This window comes from Pleurodeles waltl, chromosome 3_1, assembly GCF_031143425.1.
Source record: "Pleurodeles waltl isolate 20211129_DDA chromosome 3_1, aPleWal1.hap1.20221129, whole genome shotgun sequence".
Taxonomy (NCBI): domain Eukaryota; kingdom Metazoa; phylum Chordata; class Amphibia; order Caudata; family Salamandridae; genus Pleurodeles; species Pleurodeles waltl.
In genome coordinates, this window is record NC_090440.1 from 1,925,338,894 (window position 1) to 1,925,353,292 (window position 14,399).

General features: G+C 41.6%; 1 protein-coding gene across 1 annotated transcript in view; it reads left to right on the plus strand.

Moving 5' to 3' along the window:
- LOC138285788 (solute carrier family 13 member 2-like) overlaps nt 1-14,399 on the plus strand; it is a 266,384-nt gene that overhangs the window by 159,911 nt on the left and 92,074 nt on the right. Inside the window, exon 4 of the mRNA XM_069226166.1 lies at nt 11,831-12,189. Coding sequence (XP_069082267.1) covers nt 11,831-12,189 — 359 coding nt within the window. The remainder of the gene's footprint in view (nt 1-11,830; nt 12,190-14,399) is intronic.

Genomic DNA, 14,399 nt, shown 5'->3' on the forward strand with positions numbered 1-14,399 from the left:
AAGGTGTACAGTGCCTAACCCAGCAATTTACTTCCAAATGAGAACATTGAAATTGACAAGCTGAAAGAAGTTGAACATGACAGCCTAGAAGTAACTGATTTGTGCACTAAACCAAGACCTGATGTTAAAGATACCCGATTGGAAGAAAATGACCAAATAGTTTTTGCCAATGCTTCCTGTTTAAGAGGCAGTTGGGGAACATTGAGAGCAGGCTATGCAGTGTGTACAATTTCCAGTATATCTGAAGCGTCCTGGGTTCAAGGGGTGTATTCTGCACAAGTTGCTGAATTGATAGCCCTTATCAGAGCATGCCATGTTTCTGCATGACTCAAAGTAACCATTTATATGTGCAGTCAGTATGGATTTGGAATAGTCCATGACTTTGGCCAGCTATGGTCACAGAGAAGATTCCTTACCTCTTCTGGTTCACCAGCGAGAAATGATGAGAGAATACATGAATTGCTACAAGCCACTCAAATGCCTGAAAAGATTGCTGTAGTGAAATACAGAGCACACTTGAAATCAGAAGATTTTGTGTCAATGGGAAATGGAAAAGAGGATCAAGTCGCAAGGTTTTGCACATTGAACTGTAAATCGTCAAGGACAAATAGGAATTGTCACCGGAGGAAGAGGGAGATTGCACTAGTTATGCTGCCTTACATGTAGTGGACACTTTGGAAGAACTGAGAGCGTTGCAGGATAATGTCAATAGGGAATTAAAACGGAATTGGTGAAAATTGAAATGTGTCAAACTTGACAATGAACTGTGGGTTTCAGAAGAGTGACAGTTAGTGTTACCAAATAGTTTGTTGGCTCACATGGTGAGTTATTACCATGGTCAAGAACATCTTGGGAGGGATGCAATGGTCCGTACCTTAAAACAGCTCTGGTTCAAGCCAAAATTTCGGCAGGGGGCCAAAGCAATTTACCATCACTGTGTCATCTGTCAGCAGGTGAACGTAGGTAAAAAGACTGTGGTCAATTTGAGCCACACAAGAAAAGCAGGAGGTACAGTGAGCAGAATGCAGATGGATTTCATTGAGATGCCTGTGCATGGATGATTGAGATATGTGTTGGTGATTGTCTGCATCTTTAGACACTGGAAAGAAGCTTATGCTACACGAAGAAATGACAGCCTCACAGTAGCAAAATTAAGGCTTAGAGAACTCATACCATGTTTTGGGTTTCCGATCTCTTTAGAATTAGATAGGGGAAGTCACTTCAACAATGAAGTAATCAAGGTGCTATGTTCAGCTCTAAACATTGAGCAGAAGTTGTATTGTAGCTACAGCCCTGAAGCATCAAGACTTGTGGAGCAGATGAATGGTACCTTGAAATTAAGGCTTGCAAAGATGTGTGCGTCCACAAATCTGAAAAGGCCTGATGCACTGCCATTATTGATGAGTATGAGAAATTTTCCTCACAGGAAGACTGGATTGTCGCCACACAAGATTCTCATGGGCAGACCAATAAGATTGCCAGCAGTTCCTGCCAATACTCTTGTGAACATAACAGATGATATGGTGTGGGACTACTGCAAAGGTCTGGCTGACGTGGTTCGCTCTTTCTCTCATCAGGTGGAAGCCACCACCCTGCAGCTGTCTCAAGACCAAGGACACAACCTGAGAGCTGGTGAATGGGTTGTGATCAAAAAACACATGAGAAAGACGTGTCTGGAATCTCATTGGAAGGGTCCCTACCAAGTAGTATTAGTTACTACTACAGCTGTGAAGTGCGCTGGAGTTCCGAACTGGATCCACGCAAGTCATAATCGAGAGTACTGTGTCCCTTGAACAATTAAGAAGAGTTGTGGAGAGTACCAACAACCTCCATGCCAACTCCAGAATTGGAGACAGGAGAAGGAGAGACAGAGACCGAATCTGAGCAAACTGAAAGAAATTTTGCCACTCCTGTGAGATACGAAACAGAGGAAATGCAAGAGGGGAAAGTGAACCGACCTCAACTGAGACAGTAGGAGAGTCTTATCAGAGGAGGTCTCTCCCAGAAGCAGACGATCTTGAAAGACAGACACAGCAACCAACAGACATTGAAGGTGAAGGAGTTGAGGCGGATCAAAGCCAAAATGATCTGACTCCTCCTGAATTAATCGCAAGTACTCGAAGAGAAAATCCTGCAGAAGTTGCAAATCCAGTACTGAAAAGAGCATTGATAAAAGGCCCACTGAAGTGGCTGAAAGCACAATCAAAAAGAAAAGAGGCAATTATAGTGACGTCAATTGAGGAGAAAGAAGACACGATAAGAAGGGAAGATTCGAGTGGTGGAGAACTGAATGGAGATCGAAGGTTGAAAAGAAAAAGAATTGCCAATAGAAGGTACGCTGGTCCTGAATGGGCGCATGCAACTACAAGTGAAGGACAAAGTGCATTTTTGTCTTTTTGTTTTGATCGAGACATTCCAGGTCAATATTTTGGCACATGAAGAAGATCAATTAACTCAACTGTTGTTAACCTGCAAATTAAGAAAGGAAAAGAGACAATTGAAAGTAATCGGAAAATACTTTGATAACCTGATTTGATAAGCTGCTTAACAGATTTTGGACAAATTTACCTATTTTTGACTAAGGGTCCTGGAAGAAAGACTGAAAGCTGTAAATAACTGCTAAGGAAGATTGAAGATTTTGTTTTTGATTTTGCTGCACAGCTATACATTTTCAATTCTACTTTCTGATTCTTTACAGATCATGAGTAATCCTAGCCAACAGGGTAGAAAAGATAGATGCTGTCGATACATGAGTATTGGTTTGGTGACTGTGTGCATGATATTGTGTCTGGTGTTGATTGTGACAAGAGTGTGGCCAACCATACTTCAGCTTTAGAGACAACCACTGTACTCACAGAAGTTTAGGTTGGATTATAAATATTTGCATGTGGATAATGCAAAGGGAGAACTTTCTTCTAATGCTTTCTATCGCTTATTGCATGAGTATGTTGAAACGAATGCGAGAAATTGTTATGTCTGCATGCAGATTCCTTCATCGGTGGAAGAAGGAGTTACTTACCATAGCTTGCTGATTACTTATGGGATACGTTGTAGTCTATTACTAACCAGATTTTATAACTAGCAGTACATTCAGTATTTCTTTTCTAATCAGGATGTTGTATTTTCGTTCATCTCTATAATAAAATATTGGAATAGAGTAGCTAGGGAAAACAACATAGAGATAGTGAGAGGATTCTTTGAGTCTACATTAACATTTGGTACTACTTACATGCATAGGAATAACCTGACATGCTTGCTAACACCAGTAGAAAATAGATTTTTAGATCACACAAATGACAGAAGAAGGGCACTAAAGGAGAAGATAAAAAAGGGTCTAGAAAAGAGGATGCCTAGTAATGATCATGCATTTACTGACATAAAGACATAAGGAAAATTACCTTTAGATGCACAACACGTAGGAAAGCTTTGTGTATATAGGCCTAGATCCAAAACTGATACATTGTTTGTGGGAACGAGTGAATGTAGACATGTGTTTTTGTTTCAGAGTAAGTGGATATTTATGTTATGTTAAATGGACAAGACCCTGCTGTTCCAGGAGTATATTACATCTGTGGACCAAATGCATATTACCGTCTTCAAAGAGGATGGTATGGTGTGTGTTACTTGGGGATAGTTTTCCCAAAGATTTATCAACTTGAAGACTTAGGCCCTCATCAAGGACCGCCAGGGCTGTTTCGTCGGATTGCACTGCCAACAGGCTGGCGGTGCAATCCTGTGTATTACGACTGCAGCGGAAGTGCCGCCGTTGTACCACCAGGACCGGCGGTTTACCGCCACGTTGGTCCCGGCGGTTGTAATCCACCAGGGCAGCGCTGCTTGCAGCGCTGCCCAGGGGATTACGAGTCCCCCTCCCACCAGCCTTTTCATGGTGGTAGGAACCACCATGAAAAGGCTGGCGAAAAGGGGAGTTGCGGGGCCCCCTGCCACGGCCCCATGGAGCTTTTCACTGTCTGCAAAGCAGACAGTGAAAAGTGCGACGGGTCAACTGCACCCGTTGCACCGCCGCAACACTGCCAGCTCCATTTGGAGCCGGCTCCCATGTTGCAGCCGACATCCCCGCTGGGCCGGCGGGGATGTTGTGATGGCCACTGCAGAAGTGCGGCCGCATTGACGGCCGCACTGTGGTTACAACTTGGTGGGCGGCGGTTGCCGCCCGCCAAAGTTGTAATGAGGGCCTTAATTACCTAAAGTGACTGAATTGTATCATCTTAGACAAAAGAGAGAATCTTCCGATAGTGTAATAGGAGATATTTTTAGAGCAATGATTCCTTCAGTAGGAGTTATTCTAAATTCAGTAAAAATTCAAAAGTTGCCTACTATTGTGGATAACATGTTGACAGAATTTTCAGGAGCCATGATTCTAATGGATACAGAAATGGCTGCGGTAAGATCTATGACTCGTCAGAACCGCCCTGCATAGACATCCTTTTAGCAAAGGAATGCAGAGTTTGTAAAATGCTGAATTCGCAACATTGTTCCTCATGTATTATACCTAATTATAGTAAAGAAATTAGAGGTTCAAGTACTATTCTGACTAATGAAAGCACTAACTTAGAAGAGCTAAAAGAACATGGAGTTTGGGAAAAGGTTGGCAAAGGCATTGCTTCTGTGGGAAATTGGCTTAGAAACGATGGGAAAGGGATAAGCCTGAAAATAATACAAGTGATACTGATCATTGTGCTTTGTTTATCTGGCCCATTGGAAATAAGTAAATTGTATCATGTGATAAAAATGAGAAAGATTAAAAATTATCAGAGGAGGGGAGAGATTAGAATGGAGACATTTTAGGGGAGCAAAGATTTGTGTGGGAAGATGTAAGTGTGTTGACATATTTAGTCATCAGAGGAGGGATTGTGAACGCTGAATTTCTACTAATAATTATTCATGTATTATGACTTATGAATCTGCATAGAATTTGATTAATATAGAAAATAATGTGTGAACTTGAGTGATCACCATAATTCACGAAGTATCTATTAATTGCTTTTTAATATAATTTGATGTGCTTATGTTTAGGATATTGTAGTAGTTTGTTATATTAATGATCTCAAAGCATGAATTTGCTTTATTAATTTGTGGGCCCTAAGTTAGCGAGGTTTGGGCCTAGGTTGCACCGTCTTATGTTAAATATTGTGTTCAAATATTGTCAAGAGAAATGTACGATTGAAAAATTAATGCATTCATTGTTTTCCACTGCATTGACCAAATGCTAGCAGATATCTTAAAACTTTCCCATGAGAACTGCTTGCTGGAATATTTTGTAATAGTAAGAGCAACATTGTATAGTTTAGTTCGTGAGAGAGTAATGTTCCCAGGAGCTAGCAATGGATGTACTGACTGGAGAAAGGAGTGATACAAAATTGAAAACTGACAAGCCTGACGGTGGGAACAGATGAAGAGGAGCCAATCATTGACATGTGATGACAGTCTAGTTATATCTTAGATTTAGAAATGAGTTCTTATTGAACTAATTGCAAATGTTCGATTTTCTGACCAATGGAAGTGTGAGGAGTTCTTTGGACAATTTTAACTTAACCCCACTAGAGAGCAGGAACGGAGCCACTTCTGCTCATGCCATTGTTTTCTAATCTATTTTGCTGAAGGGGCTGATGAGTTCCTAGAGACTTTATTGCTTAAAATTTTTATATGAAATACTGATTCCTAGACTTTGCTTTGTGATTGTTTGGGTTGCTTAAACCCACTTTCCGAATCATTCCTTTCATGTCTTTATGCTGATACGGACCAAACTGATGTCCAACTGATGAAGATAATCGCAGCTTGCTGATCCATATTGAGGAGATGCTATTGTTCTTGTAATTTGTCTTTTGTCCTTAGGTGCCAACCACTATTTTGATGGAGCAATAGCTAGATGTTTTCCAAATAAATGTTGACTAAATTGTTTTGCATGAAGTCCAAACATGCTAATGTTAGTTAGCTGGTTAGTAAGGGATGTCCTGAAAAACAAGTTGCTAATTACCAATGGATAATTGATATTGCTCAGTTGCTGAACTTAAATGTATGCTATTTCTACTGCGCTGTTGCTTTTGTTATTAATTTGTACTGTAACTCTTGAATATAATAGTAATCCATGCTTTAGCTAAATTGAGAATCTTTAGAAGATTTGGTCAACCAGTGCTTTTCTTATATGTGTATCAGGTTGGATTGAGATTGATTTACGTGACTTTAGCGTTGTTAATATAGGGAAATAAACATTCTAATTTGACATAAAGGTGTGGTTATTCATGGCTGGAGGAGTCATGGTGTGTGCTAATTGCTGACTCCATAGATAAGAACATTTGATTGTTGATGTTTTATGGTTGCATTAGGGTTATGGTGGGAATACTTCTAAGCAGTCAAAATGTCCATCGAACCTCTAACGTGTCCCCTTATAAATTAGAGATAGGAAACCAAATAAGTTCAAACGACCTCACACATGCACCACCATCTACCTCACTTTTCAAGCACCCACACTCTCACTGGTTACCTCCATCTTTTCTGCGACTTCTCATAGGGGGTATTTGTCCACTTCAGCACTAAACTCAACTGACTCCACACCAAGTACACTGTACATGTGACAGACCATATTTTTCATGTTTCATCCACCACAGGAAGAACCCATCAGCAGCTAGAAGCCATGTGGAGTCATGGATACTTCTAGCCTTTCCTACTGCTACGTCACAGGTTTTTAAGATGAAATGGTTTTCTTAACACATAAACCTTGACTATACTTACGTTTTTATCTTACTGATAGGATGAACAGTGTGAGAATGCTGCACTGTGTTTTTATCAATTGGACATACTAAGACAGAGTTAGCCAAGCAACAAGCGGCAGAAGGCTCTCTGCACGTCATGCCTCACTACAGTAGGTGAGACTGAACCAACTTTCTCTGCGTGAGATACAAAGTCTAGCAGGTGGCGTCTCCCGGTGTTCCATGAGGCAGAGTACTGACAGCGTCGTCATGATCAGAGTTCCGTGACACACGACTGCGGTTGCCCCCCTTTTTTTTTTGTGGGCGAGCTCAAAGTGCTCCGTCCCCTGCAGTAATCTCTCTTTGGGCTTCTAACCACGGCCATGTCACGCCAGTCACTTTCATTGGTTGGTGGGCTTGCCATTTAAAATCTGCTTGCTTTTATTTGTGAAAGGCATGCATATGTCATGCCTTTTCTGGTGTTTAGCCCACCTACACAGCACGTGTAAACTACTGAAAACATTTTACATAGCGCAATCGCTCTTCATTTTTTTCTTTTAATTTGTGTGGCAAGATTGGTTAGGAGTTTACAATGCTAATAGCTCTAACTCAAGCAAATGCGAGACCCATTGGATTGCAAATGCTTGTTTTAACTCATGCAAAATTATTGTTTTCGTTCCATTTGCCCCAGATATTGCTCCTTTGTTTGGCCAAATTAGATCGAGCTTCATATAAACCGGGTGCAATTTCCATTATGCAGGCTTAGTCTAACATAATTTCGTATTTCGTTTGTTTTATGAAATTCCGAAGATCATGCTGTTATACAACGCAGCGTAATTTCGCTTTTCTCGCAGCAAAAATTTAGCGTGAACTTATTGAAGCAACATTATCTACCACAACATGAGTGGCTGCTGTTTGCGGTGCGTGTGCTTTTTGTACTCTATTTTAGCCCACTTTTCGCAAAAGCAAGTTCCACAAACTTTACAGAACACTAGTTACATCTGCAGAGAAGCGAAGAGACTGGTAGGGAATTTATCAGGAGGCAGAAATGCACACACCCATCCTACTGTGTGACTGCTTGAGCAGGGGCGTAGCTTTGTCAGTATGATTGGGGGGTGGGTGTGAGCTTCAGATTTCCCGACAATCACACTGCACACATGATGTTACCGCGCATTATATGAAAAGCAAGGCGCACGAGAGAGGCTTAAGAGATAGTGGAAAAGCAAAGCAATAAGGATTCGTAGGTGTAGTAAGTGAGGGAAACCCTATTATTTTGTGAAATAACCAGCATTTTTTAAATCTTTCCAAACATAGAGGGAGAGAGTGTGTGTGCGTTTTTGTCTGTGTAAAAAGGCCTAGAGAAATCCGACAGACATTTTACCATACTCAACTGAACGCACCTGCACCAAATTATCACAAGATGCATTTTTTTTATGGGGGTGTAAACCCCCCCTGCCTCCCCCCCCCACCTACTCCCCTCGAAGCTACACCCCTGTGCTTGAGGCAGCCAAGAAACCTCCACACAGATGGAATGGATGACTCACCTGTCAATCTGGGGGTATGTAAAGTAGATTAACTAAAGTTTGTGCCAACATAGGAGCTTGGTAGCCCTAAAAAGTGTTAGAAGATTTGGGAAAATTGAAAGGCTTGGAAACATTCTTGTACAATGATATTGGATTAAGGTGTGAGAGGGAACTAGGGAAAGGTGTGAAAGGAGAGAAGAGCTTAGGCATCCTGAAGATGGGTGTGTTCGGGATTCACACACACGCGACAGCAGATTCCTAAAGCAGACCACCTGTGACACACAAACGCATCATGTGGCTGTGCTCAGAGAACACAATTAATCTACTTGTGTAGAGAAAAGCATTATATTTACGGCACATAACATCTTCAGCCTTGAACAAAGTGTAGTGCATCAATGTGGGTACAGCCACTTCTTTAAAAGAACACAGGAGCACCTCACTCAAGCGATGTAACTTTTCCAAGGTTATTTTAGTGGAACCTATCACCTAGGGGTTTAAAAACTCCCACCTGTAAAAAAGCGAAAGCTGTCATAACTAAGCCACATGTTACACCTGTTAATCAGAGCATATAGCCAATTGGCTTAGTGGAGTGTGTTATGAAAGTATACTGAATATTGGTATCTTAGCATGGATACCCATCACTGTTCTTTTAAAAACAAAATAGTTTGTCATAACTTTTGGATGGTTTTCTACTGTTTTTAAAATTCCCCATGTTAGATCATTTTCATTATGACTTTGGCGTTGGCATTGGATGGTACAGGAGCAAAAATAAACCTTAGGCCCAGCACCTGTGTATCCTCTTGAGGCAGAAAGTATTCAAGGACGACCTATTGAGCAAGCGAGTGAGTGTGTTTGGTCCTATACTTCTCAGTGATTGATGCCTATATACTCCACTGCCTGTCTAGAGAGTGTGACTAATAGACCACCAAGGTGTTTTTCCAAGGGGGGTAGCATTTCAGGGTTACACGCCGACCATCCATGCTCATTATACAGTTGTATAGTAGCGAAGATAAATGTGTGCTTGTCTGTTCATTAAGTCCTTGATTGATTCCCACAATCATAATGAAGTATGATTTGCACGGCCCACAGGTGAATATGACATTTGTTTTGATAAAATCAGAGTGCGTTGGCTGAGGTTCATTCTTGGAACATTTCAAATATGATTACATTTCATTCTTAATTTACAAGTCCAAAAATACTCTTAGGGATCAGGCTCAGTGAAACCATACCTTTACCTGCATGGGTGTGCTACTGACATTATGTATATTTTTGCCCATAAATCATTGAGCTCTAAAATATACACCTCACTAAATACCGACAGGGAAATACTTTTAGATTAGATTAAACCAGTAACAGATGTCCTGTAGAATGGCAATGACCCGTGAGGGCACAAAGGCAGAAACAAGTCAACTCTTTTCTAGTTGTGGACTTTTGGAATTATAATTTCCCACAAGAACATACATTGCTTTTAACCTTACCGTAGATAGAGCAAATTAAAAAATGATAAAGTCCCTATTGTTGTTATACGTATGTTTGTCCATAAAATGTTGAGCTCTACTACATACACCTCTCTAAATACAGACATGACAATACATTTAGATTAGGATAAGCCAGTTCTGCCAATGGCCAATGAGGGCACAAAGACAGAAACATGTCGACCTATTCCTAGTTGTGAACTTTTGAAATTATAATTTCCCACAAGACCATAGATTGCTTTTAATCTCACCCTGGATAGAACACATTATAAAATAATAAACTCCTTGAAACCTAACTACTGGTAATTTTAAGTTATCACATAAGCCCTATCTAAAAAAATAAACGCCTGAAGGTCCCTCAACTTTAGTGCCCTTTGGTCTCTCTCCAAAAACAATTTCTCCAAAAAGAGCTCAATAATTGGGTAGTGCACACCCCACCCAATGAGGAGCATGACCCGATGCTGAAGCCTTCTTTATTGAACTCAACATTTGGATGCAAAACATATATTGTGTACTTTACATGTAATTTAGTTTTTAAACACTGCTGCATGGAGTCCTTACACTAATAAAATAAAATAAAACTGCCAGTGATATATAGATAGTAATTTCACTAGTTTTCTAGGATAGAAAAAAATCCCTCTCTTTTTTGTTTCTTATACATCACTGTCTTTTCTCTTAATTATCTTATGATGGAAGATTAAGGTCTTTCCTTTTATTCAAGGGTTTTGCAGTATACTCTGGGGCATATTTACAAGAAAGTGGTGAATCGGTCCCGATGCGCCACTTTTTTTGCGCGACCCTGCCCCACTTAACAACACCGTTGTTGCGCCGTATTTACAATACAGCACATCATTGAGGTCATTAGGACAATAGCGTCAACATTTTTGACGCTACTGTGGCACTGTGCTGCACTAGCGTAAAATTTTTTGACACTTATGCAGCAAAGCACAGGGAGTCCCATTGATTAAAATGGGTGTGTCATTTTAACGCCTGTTATAAGCAGGCAATAAAAATGACGGGAAAATGGTGCAGTGAGATATGTAAATTCTTCTGGACCATTGTTTTGGGCCTCCCTGTCGTAGGCATAATGTGGCACCAGGGTTTACAAAGTGGTGGAATGCAAGTATTGCACAATTTATGGTGTGAGAGAAAGGCCTCCTTAGCGTAATTTATTTTTGGCTAGGGCAGTGCATGGTGACGCTAGGGGCATGTTGATATGCCCCTGTTTCTTTTGAATGAATGGGGGAGTGATAGCGCATTCAAGTGGAGGGGAAGAGAGTATTAGGGTCTGTACTGCACACTACCTCCCTAATGTCATAACAAAATGTAATCTCCTGATGTGCAGTTCCAAAATAAGGTCCAAATAATCTCTTGAAATAGGATAACTACACTAGGGCCAAACATTATATCCCATGGAACATTATTTCCTCAAGATCATCATTTTATTTAACCTTAACACAGGCCCAAAAGAATTAAATAGTCTGTTTAGAGTATTCTTTAGTTATTTTAAGTTTTCTTTATCCACTTCTTCAGCCAATCCACTCAACATAGTGGGTCATTGACCGTCGACTTTCAGGCTTATTAAAAAGTGATCTGTGGCAAAGTGTCCCTTTAGGGGGCTGTAGAGTATTACAGCCCCAGACGTACGAGGAACATATGCCCAATGATGAAACATGCCATTGATTTAGTGGATGAAGGCACCTGCTCCTAAACATTAATGCTGTGTTGACCTTAGTGTGGTCCTATTACCACAGGAGATAATTTGGACCTCATTTCAGAAATGCACACCAGAAGATTTGGTTTGTGGAGTGATAACAGAACATCACACTTCAGAGTTGAATTCTCCAAAACTTTCACTTTTGAATGTTTTCTGCTTATTTTAATGCGAAAAGGGTGATAGGGTAAAGAGTGTATCTTCAGCTAGAACAGAAGTATTATGATTACAATAGAGGTATTTCTATCTGTGGTGGTCATTGAACGGAGGAGGGCCTTTGAATGGGCCTATCCAAGACAATGGAAGACCTTGATACCTCTTCCTTCTCCCATGCTATCTTGTGCTGAGCAGATCTTCTCTGTCAGGTGTTGGCTTCTGAGGTTAACACACTGTGTTTTCTGGTTGCAGCTTAATGCTAGGCTTCATGCTGGTCACTGCTTTCCTCTCCATGTGGATCAGCAACACTGCCACCACAGCCATGATGGTGCCCATAGCGCAGGCTGTCCTGGATCAACTGCACACTTCAGAGAAGATGCTCAATGAGCAGAAGGCCCAGAAGATGAAGGAAGCCCAAGAAAGCAATGAGCTGAACGGGAATGTGAACAAAGCCTTTGACCTGCAGGAGAAAAGCCCTGCCCAAACCAACCTTGTCTGCGAGGTCCAGTTGAAACCCAAGCCAGGGGACAACACTCTGAAAGAGAAGCAATCAATGGAGCTGCAGGAGAGGATTGTGCAGATTCCTGAGCTTGGTGAAGACCAGAAAGAAAGTGAGTAGCTGCCTGTAATAATCCTTGCCTGGTCTCCAGCTTCATTCTAATTTCAATTGTATTGTATTGTTGAGGTATTTTTGTGTGGGTAGGACTGCGCAAGTCTTTCTGCCCTACTGACATGAATTTTCACAAAAGGCCTACTTTTTTTCTTACAGTAGCATAGAGAATTTGAGGTAAAATGCATATATCCAGTCATCTAGCATTTATTTTTCTCCATATTCTTGAAACAGTGACATGGTATTCAGATTTACTCATGGTTTTCAGACAATTTGTTCCCCTGTGTATAGGTGGTCTTGTTTGATCTATTGACTATTTGTGGCTCCATCGGTTGCATTTGTTGCCTTTTCTATTATACACGGTTACGTCCGCTTCTAGGAATACTCTTCTGCTTTAATATGCTTAACTTTTGTGCTGTAGTATCTTCCCGGGATCTAAGTCACAAAGTAAGTAGTTATTTCTTCTGTCTTAGGCTTACACCTACAATATGTATAAAGTTACTTCTTTTATTGCATTCACAAAACTTGCAGCACGTATGCACATAAGTCCAGTAAAAATGTAGATGTATTTTCCTGTTCTTAAAGTTGCACCTGGGGATTTTGAAAAGGCTATCTGTCAGTTGACTGTTGTGAGTTAATGAACGCTTCATTTTCTTCACCTGAAATTTTTTTTTCAGGTGGATAAATCCCTTCTCCTACACTCTTGAAAAATTTAGATATGTTTTGGTGTTAATCAGCCCTTTATGAAGTTAAATATTGTTATCTGTCTCATCTTTCTCCTCTCTAGTTTACACCAGCTTACAACATTTAGGCCCTCATTATGACTTTGGCAGTCTTTTTCGCAGACCGCGGAAGTCACGCACGTTACTTGACCTCCAGTGCTGCCGGTCTTCAGAGCGCCATATTATGGCTGCTGGCTGCTCTCTGCTACTATTTGGCAGGGAAGCCGCCAGCAGCCACACTGGCGGTTGGGGGTCTAGTGGAGCCTGCTCCGTCGCCACCACCACAACGCCACCCGCCGTATTACTATATTGTAGATGGCGTGGCGGTGTTGTGCTGGAGGGACGCTGGCGGCTGAGCAGGCTCCATGGACCCTATTCCCTCCCGGACGACCACCAGGTAAGGTGATCGACAGACAGGGGAGGAGGGGGGTGTTGAGTGTTGTGTGCGTGAATGGGTGTGTGTGTGTGTGAATGGAGGGGGTTGGGAGTGTTGTGGGTGTTTGTGTGCGTGTATGTATGTGTGTGTGGTGTGTGCATGCATGAATGGGGGTACAGTCCTGGGATGGGAGGGGGGACGTTGCTGCATGGGGTGAGGGAGGCTTCTGATGGGGTCAGGGGTAAGGGGGCTCCTACATGGAGGGGGGGTTGGGGAGTCCTGTAGTGGCAACAGGAATGAGTATTCCTGTCACCAGTATCCTTACTGCCAGGGATTTTGTGGCAGGGCTGACGCCACAGAATCCCTGGCGGTAAGGATACTCAAAATACTGCAGACTAATTTAGATGGACCGCCGTGTCGAAGGTGGACTACCTTTGGCCAGGCGGTCCTACCCCCCTGGCAGTACAGGTGGTGAACTGGCTGCAAGGCAACCAATTCACTACCCTTGTCATGATTTGGTGGTCCTGCACCGCCATGCTTTCGGCGGACTGGCCACCACTGCTAATGCTAATGACCCCCTTAGACAATTTATAAAACAGGCCAATACTTAGCTGGTTTTATACTTCCATAAAAGAAATCTTAGTTGCTGCCTCCCACAGTCCTCAGCCAGCGCCGCTAGTTCATTTCCCCTTTTCCACATTCCAACTGGATATGAAATGTACGGCAGATCTTGGGATCAAGTGCAGGTAGGCATCCCTTGCCCATCAGCTCATCTCCATGCTCACTTTGAATGCATTGAAAAGCAGTGGAGTTCGGGTCGATCCCTAACACTGGTACAGATGCTAGGTGGCCTTAATGTCACATGGTTTATTGTCATGAGCAGTATATTTATGTGAGGGATGATAAAAAAAAATCTGGGCAAAATGTGTAAAAGCTGTTCTTTCTTTTTAAGTGAAACCTAAATTCAAACTACAAATACAAGAAGTTACTTAAAATTATGTCAAGATGTCTGACTTATTTGTTAATGATAATTTAAAGCATAAAGAGTCAAAATTGATGTGGATAACTGTAAAACAAATATTCTCGTTGACTGTTCTCTGAAAGTTACATCCT